General features: G+C 49.6%; 2 protein-coding genes across 4 annotated transcripts in view; both read left to right on the top strand.

Moving 5' to 3' along the window:
- Window positions 1–1,746: 1,746 nt before the first annotated feature.
- Window positions 1,747–23,360, top strand: part of LOC115341294 (cell surface hyaluronidase-like) — a 58,186-nt gene continuing 36,572 nt past the window's right edge. The window contains exons 1-15 of the mRNA XM_030014012.2: window positions 1,747–1,875; window positions 4,225–4,725; window positions 9,635–9,775; window positions 9,926–10,487; window positions 10,850–11,019; window positions 11,335–11,523; window positions 11,875–12,044; window positions 12,912–13,121; window positions 16,909–17,114; window positions 18,661–18,730; window positions 19,360–19,488; window positions 20,512–20,597; window positions 21,964–22,095; window positions 22,216–22,251; window positions 23,063–23,215. Of these exons, the coding sequence (XP_029869872.2) occupies window positions 4,260–4,725; window positions 9,635–9,775; window positions 9,926–10,487; window positions 10,850–11,019; window positions 11,335–11,523; window positions 11,875–12,044; window positions 12,912–13,121; window positions 16,909–17,114; window positions 18,661–18,730; window positions 19,360–19,488; window positions 20,512–20,597; window positions 21,964–22,095; window positions 22,216–22,251; window positions 23,063–23,215 (2,720 nt within the window). The 5' untranslated portion in view covers window positions 1,747–1,875; window positions 4,225–4,259. The remainder of the gene's footprint in view (window positions 1,876–4,224; window positions 4,726–9,634; window positions 9,776–9,925; window positions 10,488–10,849; window positions 11,020–11,334; window positions 11,524–11,874; window positions 12,045–12,911; window positions 13,122–16,908; window positions 17,115–18,660; window positions 18,731–19,359; window positions 19,489–20,511; window positions 20,598–21,963; window positions 22,096–22,215; window positions 22,252–23,062; window positions 23,216–23,360) is intronic.
- The window catches only part of LOC115341334 (cell migration inducing hyaluronidase 1), a 119,643-nt gene continuing 102,074 nt past the window's right edge, over window positions 5,792–23,360 (top strand). For 2 of the 3 annotated variants that reach the window (XM_030014122.2, XM_030014119.2), the window contains exon 1: window positions 5,793–9,038. The gene's annotated coding sequence lies outside the window, so the exon portion shown is untranslated. Of the gene's footprint in view, window positions 9,039–23,360 lie in introns of all 3 variants that reach the window. The other variant, XM_030014124.2, reaches the window with a different exon arrangement.

Here is a 23,360-nt window from a genome sequence, read left to right as displayed (position 1 = left end):
AAATGGCTATCTGTGCCTGGATGAATTATGCGACGGGTCTTCCAAGGGTGTAAGTGATCACTAACATTTTTTTCTTGATGTGGATGCTCTATCCATTTTTCCTGTGTGACTTACCATCTTTGTTCATATAGCATAGCCATATACGATGGACAGCTTTTTTCAGGAAGGTAAGATGTGGCACATCTGTTTTTCTGTCAGTAGTTGTCTAGTGTTTGTACTTTGAAAAAGCCAGAGGAAAATACTTGTCACAACTTTAAAGGTAGTATTTTCCAAGGAGTTTGATATGCATCCTTTTTAAATTTATGTACTTGTTACAAATTTCAGTTGCATTCACGTTGAGACTTGTTAACCTCTGTTGCCTCTGCTGCATTTTTCTTCATTGTTCTTCCATGTCATTAATATGTAACTTGTGGCAACTCTCCTCTGGGCGCTGACCCTTTAGCTTTCTAAATGCCCAAACCTGTATTTACACTTAGTATTGTACACATCTTTTATAAACTTTGCATTGTATTTGCTTTTTCTGAATGATGCTAAACGTAGAAGTAGAGAACCAATGCACTTTCTTCCTCTGGTTATTCATTCAGCACTAAACCTTGATTTTTCTCATTTGGAAAATGTTTTCTTCCCTAGGTCTATTCTCATGAATGTAAATTAATGATCTCATTTAAGTCCATCTAACTTACTTCTCTCTATCCTTCTTTGTGGAATTCACCGGCCATTTTAGCTCTGAAATTTCTTGTGTTGCAAATGCAGTCGTTTTGTACTCCCAGCGTTGGCTAAGGGTAGGGTGGCTCTTTGGTGGTGGGCACTCCGCTATTGGGAATGAGGTCAAGCACAGAAACTACCTGCTGAGTAGTTACTGCTTTCAAAGTCCGGCAGTAGTTCTTGGATGAGATGGGTGTGAATTTCAAAGCGGGAGGTTGTATTTCAACGGTGCAATATTTGGGTCTCCTAACTTTGCTACAACGGTGAAAAGCACAAGTTGGTCCATAACTTCAGAAGAATGAGCCCTACTCTGGTTTTGAAGCTGGATTCCTGCAGTAACCAAACTAATTTTGCAGAAAGTGTTAGAGTAATATGCCTGCTGTCTTAAAAAACCCCAAACAAACAAAGCCCCACCCCCAAACCCCAAGAAGACCCTTACACTTTCAGCCTGTTAACTTGCAAATTGTCTGGTTCCTGTAAATATGCTTTGTTCTGCGTTTCCTTACGCCCCGGAGGTGCGGTGGGCTGCGAGCAGAGAGCACGCTCCTTTCTGAAGTAAAACTCTGGGTTCCTGTGGGGCTGCCGGGGCGCTGTCCCCTCTGCTTGTAGCTTTACGTGGGGGCTGCCGAACGCAAAGGTGCGCTCGCTCCTGTGCTCTGCGTGGGACGTGGCTGAAGTTTTTCCATTCGGCAGAGGCCAGAGCATCTCTGCTCCCCCCTGTGCCGGGAAGGGCCGGCCGGCGGCAGCTCTCCACAGAACCAGCCCTTGTGTCCAGATGTGGGGGGGGGGGAGGAATCCCTCCTGCCGCAGCCCGGGCAGCCCTCCCAGCCGCCTGGGCTCCGCGCCGAGGGGGAGCGGGGCTCGCCGCGGGGCCGGGCTGCGCTCCGCCGGGGCTCCCCGGGCACGGCCGGGCCGGCGGCCGAGGTAAGCTGGCGGCCGGCGATGCCGTTCCGCCGGGCGCAGCCAGGTGAGGACCCGCCGCGGGCGGGGGTGCGGGCGGGGGCGGGGGGGAAGCTCTGCGGGGCCAACCCTCTGTGTGTGTATTGCAGGTCCCCCCCCCCGGGCGGGGCCCCCCGAGGAGCCCCACCGCCGACCGGCGGCTGCCGCTGCCGCTGCTGCTGCTGCTGCTGGCGGGCGCCCGGCCCGGGGCGCAGGAGACGAGCTTCAACAGTCAGTAGCCCCACGGTGACGGTCTCCCCGCGGGTGTCCGGCGGTGGGGTGGGCAGTGCTGGCGCGGAGGAGGAGGAGAGGGGAAGGGAAGGGGAGGGGAGGCGGTGCTGCAGCCGCCCCGGGGCCGAGCCCCGCGGTGCGTGCCCGGGGCCGGGAGCGGTCCGCCCTCCGCAGCCTCGGCCGCTGCTTTTTACACCCCAGGGTGGGCTGAGGCCGCTCCGGCGAGGCTGGGGCCCACGGCTGCCCAGGCTGTAGCTGCCCCGGGAGAGGAGAAGGAGCGTGGGTGCTAGGGCTAACCCTTACTTTTATCTGAAGGAAAAAACGGAAGGGAAACGCGCCCCTGGTTTCCAGTTTGACTTCAAGATGCAGATAGGCGGTGTGATTTGACTGTGGCTTTGGAGGTGACTGCATGCAGCAGGCCCTTAGCTTATTTTCTCCTGTAGTTCCTCAGGCCGTTTTTAGTTTAAGGGCTGCCTTTGAAGACAAGACATTGATCCAAAGTCTCTTATTCTAAATAACGTTTTACACAGCAGTTTATTCTAGAGAGCTTGCAGACCTACTTAAAGATTTAACGTTGCTTACATTTCAAGTCGCTCTGCTGCAGCGGTGCCACTGGGTGCACTTAGGGACACTTCGGGTCTGCCCCAAAGCCCTTTCCCTTTGGCTCAGACTGGCACCGGTCGGATGGCAGCGGTGCGTGCAGTCCTCCTCCGCCATCTGCTCCCCAACAACACATCTGCGCCGGAGGAGGGGGCAATATGGACCCCGTCTTACTGGGGTCCTCCTGAAGCTGGGTCCTCCTTCCTCTCTCCTTGCTCCTCCCGGGGATCTCGCACAAGCAGTTTGCTCCCCTCCGCATCAGCCCATCAGTAAACTAGTGGAAGAGCTCATTGGTCTCTGGGGGTCTTATCAAGAGGGTTCTTGCAATAGCTATTGATTGCTCTGAATGAAAGACGCAGTAAAGATGCAAAATGCTGCTTTTGCTATGACACATTCCTGAGTTATCCACTGCCATCTAGTCCTAGCAGTCATATTTTGCAGTTTCTAAGTAATACAACATTATATTCAGGGATGAATTACAGCCATAAATGTGCATTTTGATATGTAAAATTCCAACATAATAGTAGAATACTTAACTAATACGATTACAATATGCAAGCAGTCCCCTGGACGGTAAATCATAACGACTTGAAGCTGATAACCTTAATCTTGAATCAAATAAAAAAATACTTGAAGCTTCCCAAACATGCTGGGCTGGGATCCACCTCTAGGAAATAGAAGAACATTCTTAAAAATCTTGTTCTCTGCTTAGAAATGAAAGGGAAGGCTGCAGGCACATTCCAGGGCTCCCAGGACGTGACCTCCAGCCTTTAGCAGTACCGTCTGTCATTGTGTTAAAACATTAACTATTTCAAACACTTTTGGCAAGATGCAATTAAGTTTTGGGTTCCTTGTCCCTCTTAATTATTAGAACTTTCTTGTGTGTTTGCAGCCCTACTTATCATGAAGTCCCAGCCTACTTATGTTGCATTTAATTGTTTTATTGATCCGTTCGCAGAGTGTAAATTGAACCTTCAGGCTCAGCCTGGATGAAAGAGAGCTGGGTAGGGGCACTACCTCAGAAGCAAATTTAAGCTCCAGAGAGTCCCGATTCTCCCACACCAGTACCTTCCTGCCTGCAGGATGGAGCTGCTGTGGCCTTTGAGCAGCCCCAGCTTAACCCTGTTACACCAGGCTAATGGCTTTAGTCAGAAGGCAGAGACCAGAGAGATCACCTAGAAAGCAAGGCTGAGCCTTTCATTTAAAGCCAACCTGTATCTACTGGAAAACTAGAGGCTGTGCTGGGCCCTGGGGCTGGACCCAAAATGCAAATGGCCCAGCGGGAGCGTAGAAGGTTCTTTTCTCCGTCATGTATGAAAAAGGCTTTTGCAGTCTTTAATAGGAATCATTATTTATCTTAATGTTTTTCGGAAAATTTATATGGAATGGTACACACTCTTCTGGTGACTGGGGTTTTTTTTAGGAATCTGTGTACTCTGGAGTGTATGTATGAATAACAAAGATAGTTTTCCTGAGCATTACAGAAAACATTAGTTTAAATAAAAAATTACAAATAATCATTATTACATTATAGTACCTAAAAACCTATCTATTGCAAATCTATTGATCTGGCCTGTCGAAACATTCAGTAAGTGTGTCAAAGTAGTGTAGCGATCTGCACTGTATCCAGGGCTACAGCAGAGCACTGATAACTGTAGAGAGATTTACATCTATTTTAAAGAAACAAACCCACTGGGATTCTTTGCTGTTTATGTTTAATAGGTTTTACTGTATTTATGATTATTTCAGAACATAGCCTGAATCCCAACAGTTCTTTGTGGGATATGGATTATGAAAGACTGTTGCACAGTAAGAAAACCCTTCCCGGGACCGTGGGCTCTTACAAACTCTCCAGCCTGTTCAGGAGCAGCTCTCTCCTGAGTCACCAGGGAAGGAAAAGTTTGTTAAGTCAGAACCTGGGCCAGAAACCACAAGAAAAGCAGTTGTCCTGTGACATGCTCCTTAAACTTTCCAGATATGTTCTAATGGATACCTCTGAACCTAGCTTGGCCTGGAATCTCTTTCGGTTGTATAACTGTGATCGAGAAGTCAACCTGCCCAAAATTCCTATCAGTCCTCTCAAGGTGGCCCAGCACAAGGTGAAGCCATTCTTGCTACGCAGGGTGCTTCGGCTCCTCAGGAATATGGGAGTGTTGTCTGAAGCTCAGCAGTCCAAGGCCTTCTCTCTGCTCAAGAAGCAAATGCTTAAACCAAGGAAAACACCGTTAAAGCCCAAAGTGGAACAAGGTGGTAGGTATAGAAGGAGGAGACGCGGGTTGTGGTATTTCAGATGCGTTCTGGTGCTGGCTAAGTGAAGGTGTGGGGCTGGGCTCCGTGCTGTCAGGGCGAGGGGTGCCGGCCAGGGGCGGACATCACCGGGAGCAATCGGGTATGCGGTGGTCCTGTGTCGTGCCGGGAGCCGGCGCTCAGCATTCAGGCTGAGCGAGAGCCAGGGCTCAGAGTGCTCAGCCCTAAGCAGGAGGGCTGTGAGGAGGCAGGTAGGAATTGGTCGCCGTCTGCAGAAGAGGAGAGGCTAGACGAAGGCTGGCAGGGTGTGCGGAGGGCGGTTGCCGCAGATGGGCTGCTGTAAGGAGACAGTCTGTGGGAGTCAATACAGGCGCTAAAAGCCACGTTGTGGAAACGTGGTGCCCGGCTCGGTGGGGCTGCCAGGCCCCCGGCGGCCCCGGGCGTGAGCGGTGTGTCGCTCCCCACTCCCCGGGGCCCGGCAGTGCACCAGCCCTTCCAGCTCCCACCAGAAGCTGACAGGTTCCACTCCCCTGCTCCGAGCTGGGGGTTGCCTGTGGAAATATAGCTACGCTACGCTGAAAACGTAAAATGAATTCCCCCCCCCAAAAAGTGGAGAATTACAGGAAATGCGGCTGGGAAGGGGCGCAAAAAAACCCAAAAAAAACCCAAACCAAAAAAACCCAAAAACCAAAACCCCCACCAAAATTAATAATAAAAAAAGAATCTTATTTGATAATTAGTATAAGGTAGGAGCTAATGGCCCGTGTCCCCCGCTTCCAGGATGCGCGGGCAGGTTTGCCCAGCGCGGGCGGGGAGGGAGCGGGGGAGGGAGAGGAGGGCGGAGGGGGAGAGCGGGGCGGCAGAGAGAGGGGAGGGAAGAGAGAGGGAGGGAGCGAGAGGGCGGGGAGAGGGCGGGGGGGCAGCGGCTGTGCAAGGGCGACGCCGGCCGGCCGGCAGCGGCACCGCAGGGGCAGGGCGCGCCCCCGCCGGTCGCTGCCCGGTTTCCCCCTGCGGGCAGCGGTGCCCGCAGGCGGCGGGGCGGGTTGGGGGGGTGCGGACGGACTCCGGACACACGGAGGGTTTGGGGGCCCCTGGTCTGAGCTGGCGCTGGCCCTGCGGCGGGCGCCGCGGGCCCCGCACAGCCGGAGTCGTCCCGCGGTGCCTCCAGCTCCCCGCCCCGTGGGAATGGGGTGTTGCTCGGGGGATGCTGACTCCCCTTCTCCTTCCTTTCTCCGAGTAGTAAGGAGGAAACAGGAAACCGTCCAGCGGGGGAGGGTGCCCGGGAAAGTCCCTCGCAGAGGAGGACCCATCCTCTGGGCATTCCCGCGCGAGCCCTGGGAAGAGCTGGTTGTGCTCTGGGAGTCCGTTCAGCCACCGCCGACCCATTTAGAGCAGCTTTGTTTTCTGCCGCTGCCTTAAAACGAAACCTCGCCGGTCATCGATATTCGTTATTGAATGTTACGGTCGCGTTTGTAGGCAAAGCATTACAGTCGTTGCGACACGCCGAGACACGAGGCGGTCGAGGTTGCTTCATACCTGGTAGCCTCTTACAGAAAATGACCCATTTTTGTTTGTTAGGAAGGTAAAGTTTAGTTTATAACCAACGATAACGCTCAAAGGAGGGCTTGGGTTGGTTATTTTTGCAAGGAAGAGTTACACCAGCCGTATGGTTGAGGCGGTGCGTATTAGTCATGATTTCCTACTCGCAGGTGTGAGGATGTTTGGGAACGTTCTCGCGCTGCGGATGTGTCCTGTAACAGGGCGCTGGGGGGGTAAGCTTCAAACCAGTGCTGCTGCAAAACAAAAATCATCTCAAAAAATGAAACTTGGGAAAGAGTGAAAGGAAAGCGGTTTAGCTCCCGAGCATCACGCTACAGATAGCAATAGGCTCTTCTGTGGTTTCCTTAAAAAGAGACGGGAACCTTTTGAAAAACAGGATGATACGTCCAGTCTCATTTGCTCTAAAATGTTCTTCCTTAGACCACTGAAAACTTAATTATGGGGGGAGATGGCACTGAAATAATTCACCTGAAAGTAGTTCTTTCAGAAGAAGAATCAGACCAGTGTGTTTCTGTGGATTTTGGGGCTACAGAGGGAAAATGGCTTTAAAGGATTTAAACAGTGCTCGCACCTTAAAAAATTTGGGTTCTTGTTCAGGAGAAGTCCCGTGTAAACAGGAGTGACTTTGGCTTTGCTGATCATTTCATGAGGCCTGCACAAAGTTTAGTGCTAACCAAAGCCTGCGTTACATTTATTTCCACTATTACTATCTTGGATTAATTATTGTTGCCTTTTATTTAGATTGCAAGTCCATGAAATCTTTCGCACGGAGTAAGTATTTTAAATAAAGATGTATGAGATTTCTAGGGCCCCGGCAGGTGTAAAATCAAGGTTCGAGTACTCTTCTACCTCAAATTTTGCACTTCTAGAACTGTTGAATTTGGAGAATTTAGTGTGCTTTAAGACAAAATACTCCTATTTGTCTTTTCTTGCCTGAAACTTCCACTGGCAGGTAAATATTTCTCAAAAAAATTTGAGCACAGCCTCCTATGCCTCTGCTAACGGCTCTGCTTTCCCATGACCTGCATTCATGTATGTCATATTCAGATAAGAAGGAGGCACAACGCTGACTAATGCCGCTTTTTTGGAAGGAAAATGACAAAAGCTGTTTGAGACAGAAATAGAAGTGCCAGCACTAAATGATGGATGAACAGCCGGTAGCAAAGGTGGCAGCTCTAACGTTTCCTTGTATTTATGGAGTATTGAAATGACGAGTGTTATCTGGATTTGTTTCTCTAGGCTGAATGCTTATCTTCAGATTCAGCAGTTCTCTGGGTCCCAGGACAGGGTGTAAGAGAGCGTACTGGTTTTGTTTAGCGCAAGTGAGTGTTGCTCCCTCCCCAGAGCTGTTGTCTGGAGCGTGGGGCATGGCTGCGCCCCTCACCCACCCCCCTGCTTCCAGTCTGTTCCCATATTTTGTCTGACAGCACTTGCTCCTTATTAACATGACTATAGCCTCTTTGTGCCCCCCGTCAGAAGAAATCCTGCACCAGAATAAATTTCAGAGGTGACAGATTGGAACGGTTTGACCAGATGACGGCACACAAATGTCTCTGAGATCGGCAGCACCTGTGGCTTTGCACCACTTTGGCTTCGGCCCTGGGCAGGAGCAGTGGCTGGCACTGTTGCCTGCCGGCTTCTGGCTCGTCCTCTCTGGATGTTGGGCTCTGGAGTGGAGATGAGGGATTACGTGTAGACTCTGGGAGGGAGAAGGCAGTGGCCGCAGTAAGCGGTTACCTGTCTTTGCGTGTCCCCGGAAGCTCATATTGGAGCCTATACAAAAATGTGATACTCTGTTTCGTGGAAAGCAAAACAGTGTGATGGTCCTTCCACAGGCAGTGCCATGTCCACTGAGACTGGGGTCCAGACAGGAACCCACGGAAGCCAGGAACGCCGTCCCAGGCCATGGGGGTAAAAGCACATGGGTTTCTTTGAGGCCGTGTCTTGTCAGAGCACCTTCTAAGGTTTTTCCTCTCTTTCACCACAGGCTCTGACTACAGGTTGATTTGGCAGGTGATGGGAGGCAAAGTGGCAGATACCTCTCTGCTCACCCGCTGCCAGGGGAACTTTTGTGGCCGCCAGGTTAACGCGTTCTCCATAGATCTGCCAGGCGCAGGACAGCACGGGGCAAAGCACCCCCACGGGAAGGTGCCAGGGGGGCCAGCTGCCTCCCAAGAAGGGCCAGGGCATGCCGAGCCCCGGCGGCCACTTCGGGGTCTGCGGGCCGGAGTGCCTCAGCCCCCTGCCCTTCTCGGGGAGGCAGCTGGGCCCCCAGCCGCACGCTTCGCACGGGGCTTTTGACCCCAGCCGGGTGCCCCGCGGGTCTGCAGAGAGCCCCCCGGCCCTCCCCGGGCTGAGGCTCGCCCCGCTCGCCGTGACCCCGGCGAATCCGGCGGGGAGCCCGCGGCCCCCGGGGACTCGGAGCCGGGGAAGACCTTTGCGTGAGGGCAGCGGGGCTCCCCCCGGCCCCCAGCATCTGGGCGCCGGCCGCAGGGAGACGTCCAGGCTGGAGGGATCGTCCCCGGCTGGGAGGAGCCAGCGGCTCCGCTGCTGTAAACAGTGCGGGCACCGCCAGCGGTTGGAAGATGGATATAAATAGGGAGGCGGAGGGGAGGCAGCCGGAGCGGAGGAGCGGGAGCTGCCTGCGCCTGCCTGCCCCTGCCTCTGCCGCCTGCAGCCGGGGTGCCCGGCAGCCCGGGTCGGGAGCTCCCGAGAGGCGGCGTACAAAGTTTGCGGCTCGGCGCTGCCGGGGATAGGTAAGCGGTCTTTGCAGCCGAAGTTTGAAAAGCGCCGGTGCTTCTCGTCGATCTGCCGCTGGGGTTTTCTCCTCGCCGGCTCTCCGTTCGTACTGGTGTTGTGGTTGCCTCGCCGTGTCCGGGGTTGTATGGAGCCGGGAAGGGGGGAGTTTCCTGTTTTCGGTCTTGCTACGTTAAGCGGAGGGGGGAAAAAAAGAAAAAGAAAAAAAAAGAAAGAAACAAACCCCAAAATACATCAAAAGCGAAATGTGCCTTTGCGCCGGCTCCGTGCAAAGCCGCGGCGAAGGACCCGGCGCGGCGCACGTGTTGCGGGCGGGGGCTGCCCCGCGGCTCCGCGGCTGCGGGCAGCAGGTAGCGGCTGCGAGGGCAGCCGGGACGCGCCGACCGCGGGGAGCCCCGGGCAGCCGCGGCTCCTCCCGCCCTTCGCGCCGGACCCGGACTCGAACCCGGAGTCGGCGCCGGTGCCGGCGCCGCCGCGGGACGAGTCGGGGAGCAGCGAGCGGCGGCAGCGCATCAGGTCGGTACCGCGCCCCTCCGCGCCCTTCCGCGCCCCTCCGCGCCCCGCCGCCGCTGCCGCCGCCGCCCGTCTCTTGCAGGGCCCTGCCCGGAGGCCGCCCCGCACCTCGCCCCGTGGCGACCCGGCTTCGACACCCGCCGCGCCGCCGTGGTGGGCCGGGGGGCGGCCCTGCGCCTGGAGAGCTCCGCCGCCTTCCACTCCCTCGTCATCCGCGACGGAGGTAAGCGGGGCCGCCCGCCCCCTCGGGGCCGCCGGCTGCTCCCGGAGCCCGGGCGCTGCGGGGCGGCCCGGCTGTGCCCGCCGGCGGGTGTCACCTCCCGCCCCCGGCGGTGCGCGCCCCCGACGCCGCTCCCGTCCCCTCGCCCGCCAGGGAGGCTGGTGTTCGCCGACCGCCCCCACGGGCCGCCCATCACCCTGCGGGCCCGCTACATCCTCATCCACGACGGCGGGGAGCTGCACGTCGGCTCGGAGCGCTGCCCCTACGGCTCGCGGGCCACCATCTCGCTGTACGGGCGAGCCGCCGACGGGGCGGCCGTGGAGGGCTTCGGGCAGAAGTTCGTGGGCGTGGGTCGCGGCGGCGTCCTGGAGCTGCACGGCCGGCGGCCCCGCTCCTGGACCCTCCTGGACAAAACCCTGCACCCCGGCGGGCTCCGCCACGGCCCCTACTCCTCCGAGAAGCGGTGGGGCAGCCGCGGGCTCAACCTCCGCATCCTGGACGCCGGCACGGCGCGGGTGCTGGCGGCGGGGCGCTTCGACACCCACCTGCGGCCCGGCGAGTGCCGGCGGCTGCGCGCCTTCCTGGCCCTCCAGGCCCCCGGCAGGCTGGTGGCGGCCGCCGTGGGGGACTCGGCCGCCCGCAGCCTCACGCTGGAGACCCGGCTGCTGCTGCGGGACCGCCTCGGCAGCAGGCACATCGCCCGCCTGGGCTACAGGTGAGGCGGGCGGCGGGCCCGGGGCGGGGAGGCGGGCCCGGGGCCGGGGGTGGCGGGGGGGGGGACACGGGCCGGGCCGGGCCGGGCCCGCGGCGCCACCATGGACAGCTCCGCGCCGGGGCCGCCGCGCCGCCGCGCCCGCCTGGGGCTCGCCCCGAGGGAGCGGCGTGAGCGGGGGCTCGGCCGGGCCCGGCGGGCAGGATGGTGGGATCCGGCGGGCACCCCGGGCCGGGGGGGGCGCGGTGGAGGGAGCGGAGGGGAGGGGAGGCCTGCCGCGCTGCACCCTCCCCTCCTGCCCCGGCTCTTTGGGGGCTGGAGGGCTCGGGCTGTCGCTCGCTTCGCTCCCTCGCGGTCTCCTGCAGGCAGCCCTGGGCGCTGGTGGGGGTCCTCGGGGGGGATCGGCTTTCCACCGCGGAGGATAAGCGGGAGTACCACGGGAACGGGACGACGGGGTTAGCCGTAGCCCAGAGAGACTTCCTCACCTACGACGGCACCCGTTTTACTGTTACTGCTTTCAGCGGGTGGATAAAAGGTTTGGTCTTCCCTGACCATTGCTTGCCTTCTGTTGCTTTGCTCTGCTTTTTGTGGCTGCTGGCAATCTGACAGCGCAACGATAATAAAACCGCAGTCTTTTGCTCGCGTGGACGGTGACCACGCTAACCGCAGCACTCTCACAAAGTAACGTTTTAGCTGCCTACAGAGAGACGACACTGACGTACTTAACGGCTGGAGCACTTCTATCGCACACAGAGTTATCCAGATAAAAATTAGACTGATAGGCTCTTTGGCTAATTGCATGACTCTGTCGTGCGCAACTGTGAAAATAATTGATTGCTTAATTTTTCAGGGGTGCCTCATAATGGATTTAAAGTAGAAGTGTCCAAAGGAATAATTCTTCACTTGGTGGATGAGGTTACAAGCTGGTTACCTGGCGACCGGATCGTCGTTGCCAGTACAGATTATTCTATGCATCAGGCTGAAGAGTTTAATCTCCTTCCTTGCCCTGAATGTAAAAATAATCAAGTGAAAATTGACGGTACGATATATTTTTATCAAGCTACCCGTGCGTGGTAAACATTTATGTTGTCTTGTCTTTTACATTCTACATTTCCTTGTCCTTTTAGCTAGTTTTTGTTCCATAAACACATGGACACATATGAGAGCTGAAGGCCCCAATATTATGTTGGGACTTGAAAGTTTGACCAGAGCCAGCAGTCCTTTGTAGAAGCCAGGGGAGGTGCTGATCTCCTCTGGGCTCAGATACTAACAACTGGGCACGTCTCCAGACTTAGCGATTGCTTAAATGAAAGGTGTGCACTTGCCAAGAACAATGCGATAACAAAGATGCCCTGCTCACCCTGAATAAAAAGGTTTCTGATTTTCACAGGCAGCCCACTGTATCTTCACATTGGAGAAGTCATAGATGGCATTGATATGAGGGCAGAGGTTGGTCTTCTGACTAGAAATATACTTATTCAAGGAGAAATGGAAGAGTCCTGTTATGGACAAAATCAATGCCAGTTTTTCTCCTTTGATACATTCGGAGGACATATTAAAGTGAGTAATTTTTAATGCATACGCCTGTAGGTGGTTTCAGATAGTTCCTGTCCTGGTTTGTAAACAAGCAACTAGAATTGCGTCTGGGGAAAAAGTATACTTGTCTGTGAAGAAGGGAAAAGTTTGTTGGCCTGTTTTGCAAAACTAGACTTGCAATGAGTCTGTGCTATTTTCTTCACCGTATATGCAAAAATGTACCCTTCTCCGGGCTAGAGGGGATTCTTTAGCGGCATCACTGTCAGTAGGGTCAATGTGAAGTTACATAGTTCACGAGATGTCACGGAAGAAATTGTGCTTCCTGCAGAGCAAACCTGCTCCTTTCACGGCTCAGAGAAGTGCTGGGTCTCGCCCTGTTGTGCTTTGCCTTCTCTTGGTTGCCCCATGTGGTTTTGGTGGAGGTGCAAAGTTTTGCTGTTGCAGGGGCTTTGTGTAAAATTACTCCGCCGCCAGTTGGTGGAAACTGGGGAGCTGTGCAGGTCTTGCCTAAAATCACTTGACAGAGATAAAGTTGCCAGGAAATAGACCCTGGTGGTAAATGCCAAAGGAACCTCAAAGGGGTACTTCCTGTAGCTGGCAGAGGTACCTTGTCTGCAGCAGCGTCACGCGCGGCTATTGCTAAATCCTGCACACGCTGTTTGGCAGCAGTTCCTTGGCAGCCCCGTGCCCGTAGGTGTGCAGCCGCTGGCACACTGCTCTGCGGGTGCTGTGCTGCTCCGAGTCAGAGCAGGGAGCTGACACCTCCTTCTGGGATCAGGCCCTGTTTTACTCTGCGAGCATATTGCCTAACGAGAGGGGAAAAAAAGTGGTTTTCTTTTTGCGTGTGTTTATGTCGTAATGCCTTACTTGGATCTACGTTTGTCTCAACAGATCCTAAGAAATTTTAGCTCTGTTCACATGTCAGGAGTGGAATTAAAAAACATGGGGCAGCAAATCCTGGGCAGTTATCCTGTGCATTTTCACTTGGCTGAGGATGTGGATGAGAGAGGAGGATACGAACGCCCAACGTACCTCGATAACCTGGCTATCCACCACTGCTTCTCTAGGTGTGTTGCCATACATGGAACTCATGGCCTTCTGGTAGGAGACATATTTTTTTAGTACCAAGTTCATTTCTCTGCTTAGGCACTGCCAAAGAGTAAGAGCCATTTGTGATGTAAAGAGAAATCAGAATATTGAAACGAGGCATCTTTTCCCCAAGAAATGTCCCAACTTGTCAACTTCATTTGACTGGTGTTCAGGTTAGGACAGCTCTTTGAAATGAATTTCAGATTCTTAGTATTGCCCAATTAATATTATTAAAGGTGTGATCAGATATAGTGAAATCTTTCCCATGGTTATTCTGGACAGTTTGTGATAATAGGAACTTTCATTTAAAATTAAAGCAATGGGCTTTAAATGGACCCGACTGAGGCAACGGACCTTTAATTTGCAAAGGAGATAGAAAAGACAGCAGTTGTTCAAGTCAGGGCAATGTGAAATATATCCAAAAATATTCACATGACAAAGGGAATGAAATATGAGAGGGACAGACCCAAACGGCTGCTTCAGTGCCAGAAAAGCCCTCAGGAACTTGGCTTTGACCTAGATCCTCACAAGGGCATTGTGGAGAGGAACTTAAAAAAAACCACAAAAAAGCCATACGTGTCCCAGCTGGAAAAGACAGATTCCCGCGCTAGTCCTAACAGGTCCGGTTGCTGTGTGCTCCGCAGAACCCTGAACGGTGTTTTGGTGTCCGTGGGCATTTCCTCATTCACCTGATGTACGCTCAGGCAGAGACACTCCCTGAACTATCCGTGACCTCCCGTGTTTTTCCTGACAACTTTTTCTCAACCCTGGTCGTAAAGCTGTGTAAGATGTGACATAGATGCACTCTGGTGGGATCCTCCAGTGAAAGGGTCCCCCCGAAATGATGTATTCATGACAATGCGATGCTGGACTTGTACACCTGGGAGCACTTTTCATGTACCCTAAACAGGATTTGTGTTGTCCAGATCACTCAAAATTATTGATTGCTTTCTCATACATGTGATTTGCTGTGGCTGTAGAGCCTGCTTTTGTGTACAGAGCCCTTAGATGGCAGGAGACTTGCCCAGTATGTGTGGATGTAGTTTAACTCAATTTCTCCTCCTGTTGGTATTAAACTTCTGGAACTGAAGGAACCTGCCTGGGATGAAAAAATGAAGCCTTATGCTAATATTGGTCCTGAGAAGAATGGTGTGTGGTCTTGCTCTTTATCAGAAGTGAAGTTGTAAAGTATTTATCTGGATGTGTGGGATGCTATAGTTGTGAAATCAAGAACCCAAGTGTGAGATCCAGCCCCCTCCCACGTGACTGCCGAGGGCTTTGAGTCCATGAATCAGTGAATAGATTTTACAGCAAAGGTTAAGTATGTGATTCTGTGGAAGAATCACGTGGTTTCAATACAGTCACTAAGATAAAGAGTAATTAAAATGTAATAAAAAGCCTTGCTTTAAAATAAATTAAAATAATTTGCAGTTCGAGAGAAGAGCACGTGTATCAGAGCAAGGCAGTTAAATAACATAGGTGGGTACCCATTTCAGCATCAGATAACAAAACTTCAACCCCTGAGGCAGAATAAACCAGATAAGTGGGTTTTTCCTCCTCCCGTCTTGACAGTTTAGAGGATGTAATTTTAGAAGTACGTTGCCGGAGTGCTGTGGTTTGGGCTTAGCTGTGTACGGGTCATGCAGTGCTTTCTGTAAGGCCCTTCTCCCATCTGCTGCTCCCGTGTGCCAGGCTTGTGCCTCTTTGCAAGCCGGCGGCAGCGGCGCACGCAGCTTGGTTTACTCACCGCGGCTGGGAAGCAGGCTGCGACCTGCCTCTCGCTGCCCTGGCACACGTCAGGCATACACAGACTACTGTAGTCTTTCGTGTCTAATGTTGCAGTGCATAAAGGTCACTTATATTGTGTTGCTGAACTATATATAATTCAGCATTTAGAGGCATCTTAATCATCTGGTGTTGGACACACCAGCGGGGCTGTAGCCTGTGCTGTGGACCGTGTTTCATGCTGGCACATCCAGTAATATGCTGCTGTCACAGTGCCGCAGGTGGGCTCATTTCCAAGTAGTAGTTTCTATCTGTGATATGCCAGAATTGATCAGTTACTGGGGGTTTGATCTAACGGCATGGAACCTTTTCTTTCAGTACAAATATAAGTGATCTTTAAATTATGTTATTTCTGGTTAGGAGAGTGTTCAATGTAGTTTCATGTATGTAAGTTTTCAGGGCTGCCATGCGATTCTGAAGCTGTGACTAATCATATTAATTAAAGCTAAAATCTGGTTTCGGATACAAGGCTGGTTTTTAATGCAGCTGTCTGAAGCAGAGATTAGCCAAACTTCAGCTAAATTCAGAAGAATGAAGCTCTACAATTGAAATGCTGTTTAAAACAGCGAGCGGTTTGTCGTTACAGTTTCTTTCCAAAAATAGTCTTCCATGGCCTCCTTAGCACAGCTTCTGCCCATCATTTGGAAGGGTAGAAGTAGCCAGGCTTACTGTTCTTAGCAGGCTGGCAAGGACACTTGCATTTTTATCTAAATCCATTTCCTATCTGTATTTCCAAGACTCAGCTGGTAGGGACACGTTCAGTATTGCTGCATGTAGGTTCTCCGTTACTCCCCTTGCAGCTCACTCCGAGCGACTGTACCTGTGTGCAGGGTCTCGGTGGATTTCCAAAACTGTATCAGTTAGGAGTTGGGTACCTGGTTGTGTTGTGCCTTATTTTTAACTGTGTCTTGAACACCTCATTGAGGCAGAAACAAGAACAGCAGATGACAAGTTTGAGGGGTGACTGCCAAGAAAACAATGAAATCCAGTAGGGATATACCTATGGGGACTATCCTGCTTGTGACTCCAGATGTTATGTACAGTTGCAGCCCGTTAAGGGGAAATCACAGGATATGAATCTGAAATGGATTTAGTTCAAGTGTCCCTCTGTATACAGAAATAACCAAGTAGGTTAATATTAGTTAATCTTGCAGTCTTACACGGACATAACTCTGACGTCAACAGGAATTTTGTATGCCTGAAGAGTGAATAAATATGCTGACAGGGATCATTTGAGTACAAAGTTAAGGTTTCAGTAAGATGTAGTAACAAATAGGTGGTATTTTAACTAGCCTGATTTAGTATTTACATTTAAAAGAAGGATTTCTGAATTTATCTTCATAAGGCTGTACATCAAAGGAGGCTTTTGCTAAGTCCTCTCGGTCAAATTAGGGTTTAATGCAATATCCCTGTGCATGTCAATTAATATTAAATAGACTGAAACAGTAAAATACCGTCTCTGCCCAAGCTGATCATTACAGGAAGGAAGGGGCCCTGCACCTTCTGAGAGTGGAGGAGAAAGAACAGAAACCTCGTTTAATATAAATTACTTCACATGGTGCATTTTAAAGAATTTCTTATTTTATTTGAGAAGTGTTGCAGTCATGAAAATTTCTGGATTAACCATCCTAACTTGTTGGTTTATCACGCAACACACACTTACCTTTATGCAGATATTTACTCCATGACACTGAATCAAATATTCTCTCTTAGAGCTGAGGGCAGTTTTAAATCCAGTATTTTGCAATTTTCCTTCAATTATGCATGTGATCTTCCTCAGAGTAATTTTAATAGCAGTTTCACTGTATAAGAAGATCAGTCCAGACTTACGCAAACTGCATGTAGTTTGAGTTAGCTCCAGGACTGATGCCTATGGAGGCACTGCTTGCTGTGCGGAGGGGCGGCAAAACCATTCCATGAGTGTTTCAGGAATTTATTGATAAGCAAAGCACATCAGTTATAGTTCCTATTACTGTTAGCATTGCGATCTATGGCCTGCATACTTTTTTTCCAGGTAAAAGACACCATTGGCTATGACACTCTGGGGCACTGTTTCTTCCTTGAAGACGGGACGGAGCAACGCAATACTTTTTATCACAACTTGGGCCTCCTCACAAGGTCGGGGACGATCTTGCCTTCGGATCGCAACGAGGCTATGTGCCTTGCCATCCGCAGCCATGTCTATGGGAATTATGTTCCTGTGCCGAGCACCGACTGTATGTAAGTGCTCCGGGAGCTGTAGTCAGGGTTTGCACTTATGTTGTACTTTATGGCTGGGTCCCAAAGAATGCTGTGGTGAAACTTTTGAAAGATGCTATTTGATATTAAATGAAAACTTGTAGCTTTTCCTATCATTTCTAATTTTAAAATAATTTAGCTACTTGTCCATGTTTTGCTTGTGAAGATATCTGTTAACACCTGCATGGTTTTTAAGCAAGGAATATTTGCTGCTGGTTATTCCTGTCGCTGTTTCCTAACAATCATAAATACGTTAGAGCACTTTACTCATTTCTGAACCCTTTTCAATTCTTTTTAAGTAGGATGCTGAAAGCTCCATGAAATCTGTCTGATAAATGCAAGTTGCTTCACCCCTGGTATGGGCTGGCAAAAATACCACTTACTACAAAGGGAATTTTTGCCTTTTTTCACCAGGGCTGAATTGGGGCTGGAGCATCTAGAGTAAATTGATCAATAGTACATGAGTGCATGGCTATCTAGAGTGCATCAGAAGATTTAGTGAGAATGCAGAGATTAACATAAACTACAGTGAACATCATTTAACAATAAACAATATCCTGATATAGCTGAGAAAGTTAGCTTCTGTTTTGGAGATTGATGAGCTGTAACATGGGCACTCAGGGACCCAAGTGTTGGTCGGGCTAGTGCTTGCAAGCAAGAACACAGTTTAGCCAAGGCAGTTTGTATTTTCATGTTTTCTGGAAGAGGATGCAGTGGCCAAACTCTACTTATTTTTATTGGCATAAATAATCCAACTGAATTAATTATAATTATTGTTGCTGAAATGCTGCAGTTGCTTGTATGGTTAATACAGTGGTTCTGTTAATCCAAAGGAGTGTGGATTCTTGATGATGTAATAGTTAAGGTGGATAAAAAATGATTGAGATTTTCTGCTTAGAATGATCAAATTAATTGGTACGATCATGAGAAAAGGTTTACAGTGGTTTTACATGTGGTCTTTATTACTGCAAAAGATGTTATCAAATGAAGTAAGACAACAGATGACAGTGTTTTCATAGCTATATCTGGCTTCTGTTTGTGCCACTACTGATCTTCCCTCTGAAGCAAAAACTCCTTATTTGAACAAACGTCAAAATAATATCTCCTTAATCTCCTGCTTAATGAGCCATTTGCAGCTTGCAAGGACATTTCTTTTGTTTTCCCTGTAGAAGCTTCATAAATCCATAGAGAATCCCCTGCCTCCTGCCATTGCCCCTGAAGTTCCAAAAAACAAACCAGAAGTTCACTTTTCAGACATTTTCCAAAGAAAAAAAAAGACATTGGGTTAGAGTATGGATTTTGTGTTAACGCTCTCATATAATTTACAATAGGTTCAACATGTGGCTCCATAAATGTACATGTCTGACATTACTAGATGGTTTCTTTTCCTTAAAGAGTATCATTAAAAGGTTGTGTGGAGTTTTAAAGTCAATAGGAGAGTTGTGGCTCAATTCCAGTGCAGTGCTATGAAAATGTATCCCTTCCTGTTTGGTGACTGCTTAGGATCATTTTGATTTTGATTTTTCAGGGCTGTCAGCACATTCTGGATTGCAAATCCAAACAACAACTTAATAGAGAATGCAGCAGCTGGTGCTCAGGTAAAATCATTTAATGGCAAGAGCTACGCTTTGCCTCCAGTTCCCATGTATTCTACTCTTACTGATGTCATTAGTGTGAGGGCAATGAATTTTTAGTAAGCCATCGTAAAATTTGGATATGTATTTCTGCAACCTTTGTCTCTGTTAAGAACAAGTATTTGCCTACAGTTCTCACACTGATTTCTCCCACAACTGTAGCTGGAAATGGTGTGTGATGTCTCTTAGTAAATGTTGATTTTTATTAGTAGTTAATAGTTAAATGCCCAATAAAATTTTATATTTGTATATATACTCTCTACTTGTTATTATCTCTGATGTTTACCCAAATCGTGTTTGTGTTTAATGTGCCTGTATAGAGGAGGCTATGTTTTCTAATAAACCACCTGAATTTCACTCACAATATATGCATTTTTGAAACCCATGTGTATGTGCCCTGGGGACCCACCATGCATGCCAAAGGATAAGTAGCGAGGTGTAAGAGTATGGGCTGGTGTGTGTCCCCTGGGACTCAAACCTTTGGCAGGCTCAGGTTAGAAATCTGGCCAGCATAGTGGGAAACCTAAGTCCCCAGGATAACCTGTATCATTAATTGTACTGTCCCATTTCTTGGGCCTCCCTTTGTCTTTTAGGATGTCGGGATATGGTACCTCTTCCACCGGGTTCCCACTGGACAGTCTGAGGGGCAATATCCAGAGGGACAGGCTGAACATACCCCCTTGGGAGTATTTTACAACAACAGAGTCCACTCCAATTTCAAGGCACGTGGATGATTTTTATATGTTTCTATCAATATAATAGTATGGCATAGGGCTGACCATGTGTGGTGCTCTGAAAGCAGATGATCACAGGTGTCTTACATTTTGATAAAGGTCTTTTAACACTGTATCAAGACACAATCAACTTTTGGGGGTGCTGCTCTTTCTAATGATTAAAGAGGGAGCTGAGCAGAAGGGGGGTCCCATTTCAGGCACTTCAGTTGGGTGCCTGTGTTAGACGGGATGTGCGCAGGCCATAGGTACAGCTACTACTAAGTGAGATTTAAGGAAAGACAGGCAGGACAATGAGCACTGCTGTTGGCCACGGTGGTGCAAGGATATAGGTGGATGAGCAAAAGTCATTTCTGCCATGGTCTGCTCATCACCTTTGAAAAATGAGACCAAAAATTCAAGGGTAATTCCAAGAAAAACACTCCCCCCCAAATATACTATTGACATGAAAACGTAACCTGTAAGCTATAAAAAAACATTTTTAACTTATTTCTCAGGATTCTAGATTGAAATCAGCGCTATTCTCTGTGCTTTGTATATTTTACATCTTGGTCCATGACAGCTGCTGCTTTCACCCAAAGCCTTTAAGTTGGCTACAGCAGCTCATGTTCTCTTTTGACTGTCGGGGGACTCGTCACTCTTTATTTAAAGCCTTAGTTCTTAGGAACACTCTTTTTCCAAAAAGTTATCAAGAGCTTGGCAGAGTCCCTTATTGCTTTCTGCGAGGGAGAGAGAGTGGGAGTTCAGTGCCTTGCTTTGGGTCAGAAGACAGCCCAAGATGCTGATGCATAACATATGGCAGGGCAGGCTCTGTCCTGACTTCAGCGCGCTACATCCTGTGCTAATGTCATGCTGAGCTGTGCCAAGTGACACCGAAAGGGAAGAGAAAGCCCAGGCTGCAGGCACTCGCTGAGCCTGCACGCACTGGCTGCCCACATTCATTGATAAAATTCTGGGATCTCTGGTCTGTGTTGGGTGGTCTGTTAAAATAATTGGAGTTGCGTGCATTTTCAGGCTGGTTTGTTTATTGGAAAAGGAGTAAAGACAACGAGAGCCAGCGCTGAAGATCCCAGAGAGTATCTCACTGTCGATAATGCCAGGTAAGCACATGCTGTATGGCTAAGTATTTTGGATAGTTGTGTTTCTTCTTGGCTTCTGCGTTGTATTTAGCGGATCATTAATGCCTCATTATGGCTGGAGCATCTGAAAAAAACACACAAGCTATCTCTGATGTGCAGAGGCAAATACTTCATTGCTATGCACCAAATTGTTTGTGTTATTGCTGACCAAAAATGATACATGTGCACTTGGGGTTATGAGGACTAAGCAGTGAAGCACGTAAAAGGGGATCCAGATCCCATTAGTCCATTAGCGGGGTTTGTAAACTCCAACATTTCTTATTAATTACTTAGAAGAACTTACATCTGAAAGATGACGTAAGAGACTGCTGAGACTGGTCTAGGATTAATGAGGAAAGTAAAGTAGCCTCAAAGCTTTTTGTCAGCTGCTTTAAAATCTCTGAGGTTCCTTTTGCAGCGTGGAAGCAGGTAAATTAAGGCCATTTTCTCACTCACTGCAGCCCTGTGTGTCTATGGGAGGAGGCTGTGGCAGAAATCAGCCACTGCTCCTGGTCCAGCTTTGGCTTTTTTCCTCCTCCATAATACCCTGTCAATGCCACATATGATGCTCCCATATGGCTGAAGGGAAAGGGTGAATTTGTGTCCCTTTGTGAGACTTCCCTGCCAGGGTCATCCCCTTGGGCACTGAGGAGGCGGCACACCCCTTAGTACATCAGCTGGAAGAAGTAGGAGGTGAGGGTAGACCCAGAAAATGCAAAGGTGATTTTTTTCCAAACACAGCACAAATCTACCATTAACAGCCAGCGTGGCAAGAAATAGCCTGCAAGTAACTGAGAAGCGCCCAGTTCCCAGGGCGAATCCTTTTTTCATACGACAGCTTCTCTTTCAGCAGAGACAGAAGCGTATGGAGGTCTGGGCTGTACATGCAAGGAAAGCTGTTCCAATTACTCTCTTATCTTTGCTGAATGAGATTCTTAAAAGTGCCTAATTGATTTTCTAGCATCAGCCCAGGGATTCTCAATGGGCCTTGTAAGGACAACTACAAAAGGACCCAAGTGACTTGGGAAAAATGTTTTCTATGCCTCTAAATCACACTGAATCAAATTAAGGAGTAGCTGTGGGCCCATTGAAATCTAGGGAGGAATTGCCTGTTGATTTTACTGGGGCCAGAATTTCGCCCTTATGAATGTTTCTTGTTTTCTGCTTTGTACCAAAGCACAGAAATGAAATCAAGCTAATAACCTGACTCTCATCCAGAGCATATCACCTCTTTAGGCCCATCATGCAGATATTTGGAAGCCAAACGAGGTCTTCCAGGCATGACCTCCTCTGTCTGAGTTCGGTTCCTATGTCTCCTGTGCCGCATTAACTGAGCTTCTTGCTTCAGGTTTCGCCCACATCAAGATGCTGATCCTGAAAAGCCGCGAGTTCCTGCCGTGATTGATGGTCTTATTGCTTTTAAAAATAATGACCATGGGGCCTGGGCCAGGGGCGGCGACATTATTTTCCGCAACTCAGGGTAGGTTACTGTAATTACGTGTTGTATCATTCCCCTCACGGCAGACATAAATAGATCTGTAGGTCAAATTCACTGCAGACATTCCTCATCATTTACACCATTGTGTTTCTTCTGTCCCAGGTTTTCAGACAATGGAATTGGACTCACTCTGGCAAGGTAATTTCTTAAAATGAACCTTCTTCCCATTTTTTCCCCTGATGTAACAGGCTCAGTGGATGAGGCACTCCCCCAGCAACTACTGTAAGACACAAGAAAACCTCACATTTCCCTCCCAGACCACATCAGGTCTTCCCTGCGCAGCCGTTAATACAAGGGGCAATTTAGCCTTTCATTCTCTTTGCCTCAGCATATCTGGGGAATACATCGTAATTGCCAAATATTTCCTTTGGGGCAGTAGGTCCTGAACCAGTAGACTAAACTTCTGGCTCTGCATTTGGGGAGACTTCTCTTCTGCTCTAGCCTGGTGGAGCAGCATTGCCCATAGCTCATGTGTTGCTAGGGCAGAGTGGCTGGGATGGTCCGACGTGGTGGCACAGCAGGTCTCCTGCCTCTCTGCTGTTGTCTACCATGCTCCTGCTGCTTTCGTCTCGACCCCTCTTGCAAAAGACCTGCAAGAATAAGCCGTATCTAAAGCCCACTGCAGGCAATGAGAATCAGTGATATTTGGCTCTTGCTTCAGGGATGTAGCTAAAAATTTGTAAAGCAACTCAATATAGAGCAATATATATATAAGGTAGAGCTGGTTTTACCCAGACTAAGTAACCTGTATCACTGATGCCCGAGCACTAAGCTACCTAGGCACTAACGTGCTGGTTTCTAAAGAGATTTTAAAGCAGGCTGTTTTACTGGTGCATGTACTTTTTTCCAAATGAAGAAAGAAATTCTACTGTGTCTATAGTGTAATTAAAAGTGTTAATTAATCAGTTGTGCTGTGCTGCATAGTTACCTGGTGTTTCTTTGCTTGTAGCGATGGGACTTTCCCGACAGATGAAGGCTCCAGCCTGGAGGTTACACGCTCCATTTTTGTTGGAGAAAGCAGCAACTTTGGCTCCCAGGGAGGCCAAAACAGCTACTGGGGAAAGGGGGCAAATGGAGAATACAGAACGCTGCCCAGAAACAAGTGAGTTATTCTGCCATTTCTTGGTTAGCGTAAGCTAGAAGAAAAGCCTCAGGAATGAATGTGACTACCAATGAGTAATCTATACTGGGTGTTTAAATTATTGTACAGGCCAGAAATAATAAGCATCCAAATAAACACACTCTTC

This window comes from Aquila chrysaetos, chromosome 5, assembly GCF_900496995.4.
Source record: "Aquila chrysaetos chrysaetos chromosome 5, bAquChr1.4, whole genome shotgun sequence".
NCBI classification, from domain to species: Eukaryota; Metazoa; Chordata; class Aves; order Accipitriformes; family Accipitridae; genus Aquila; species Aquila chrysaetos.
Note: the sequence above shows the minus strand (reverse complement) of the source record. Positions and strands in the feature narration are given on the sequence as shown.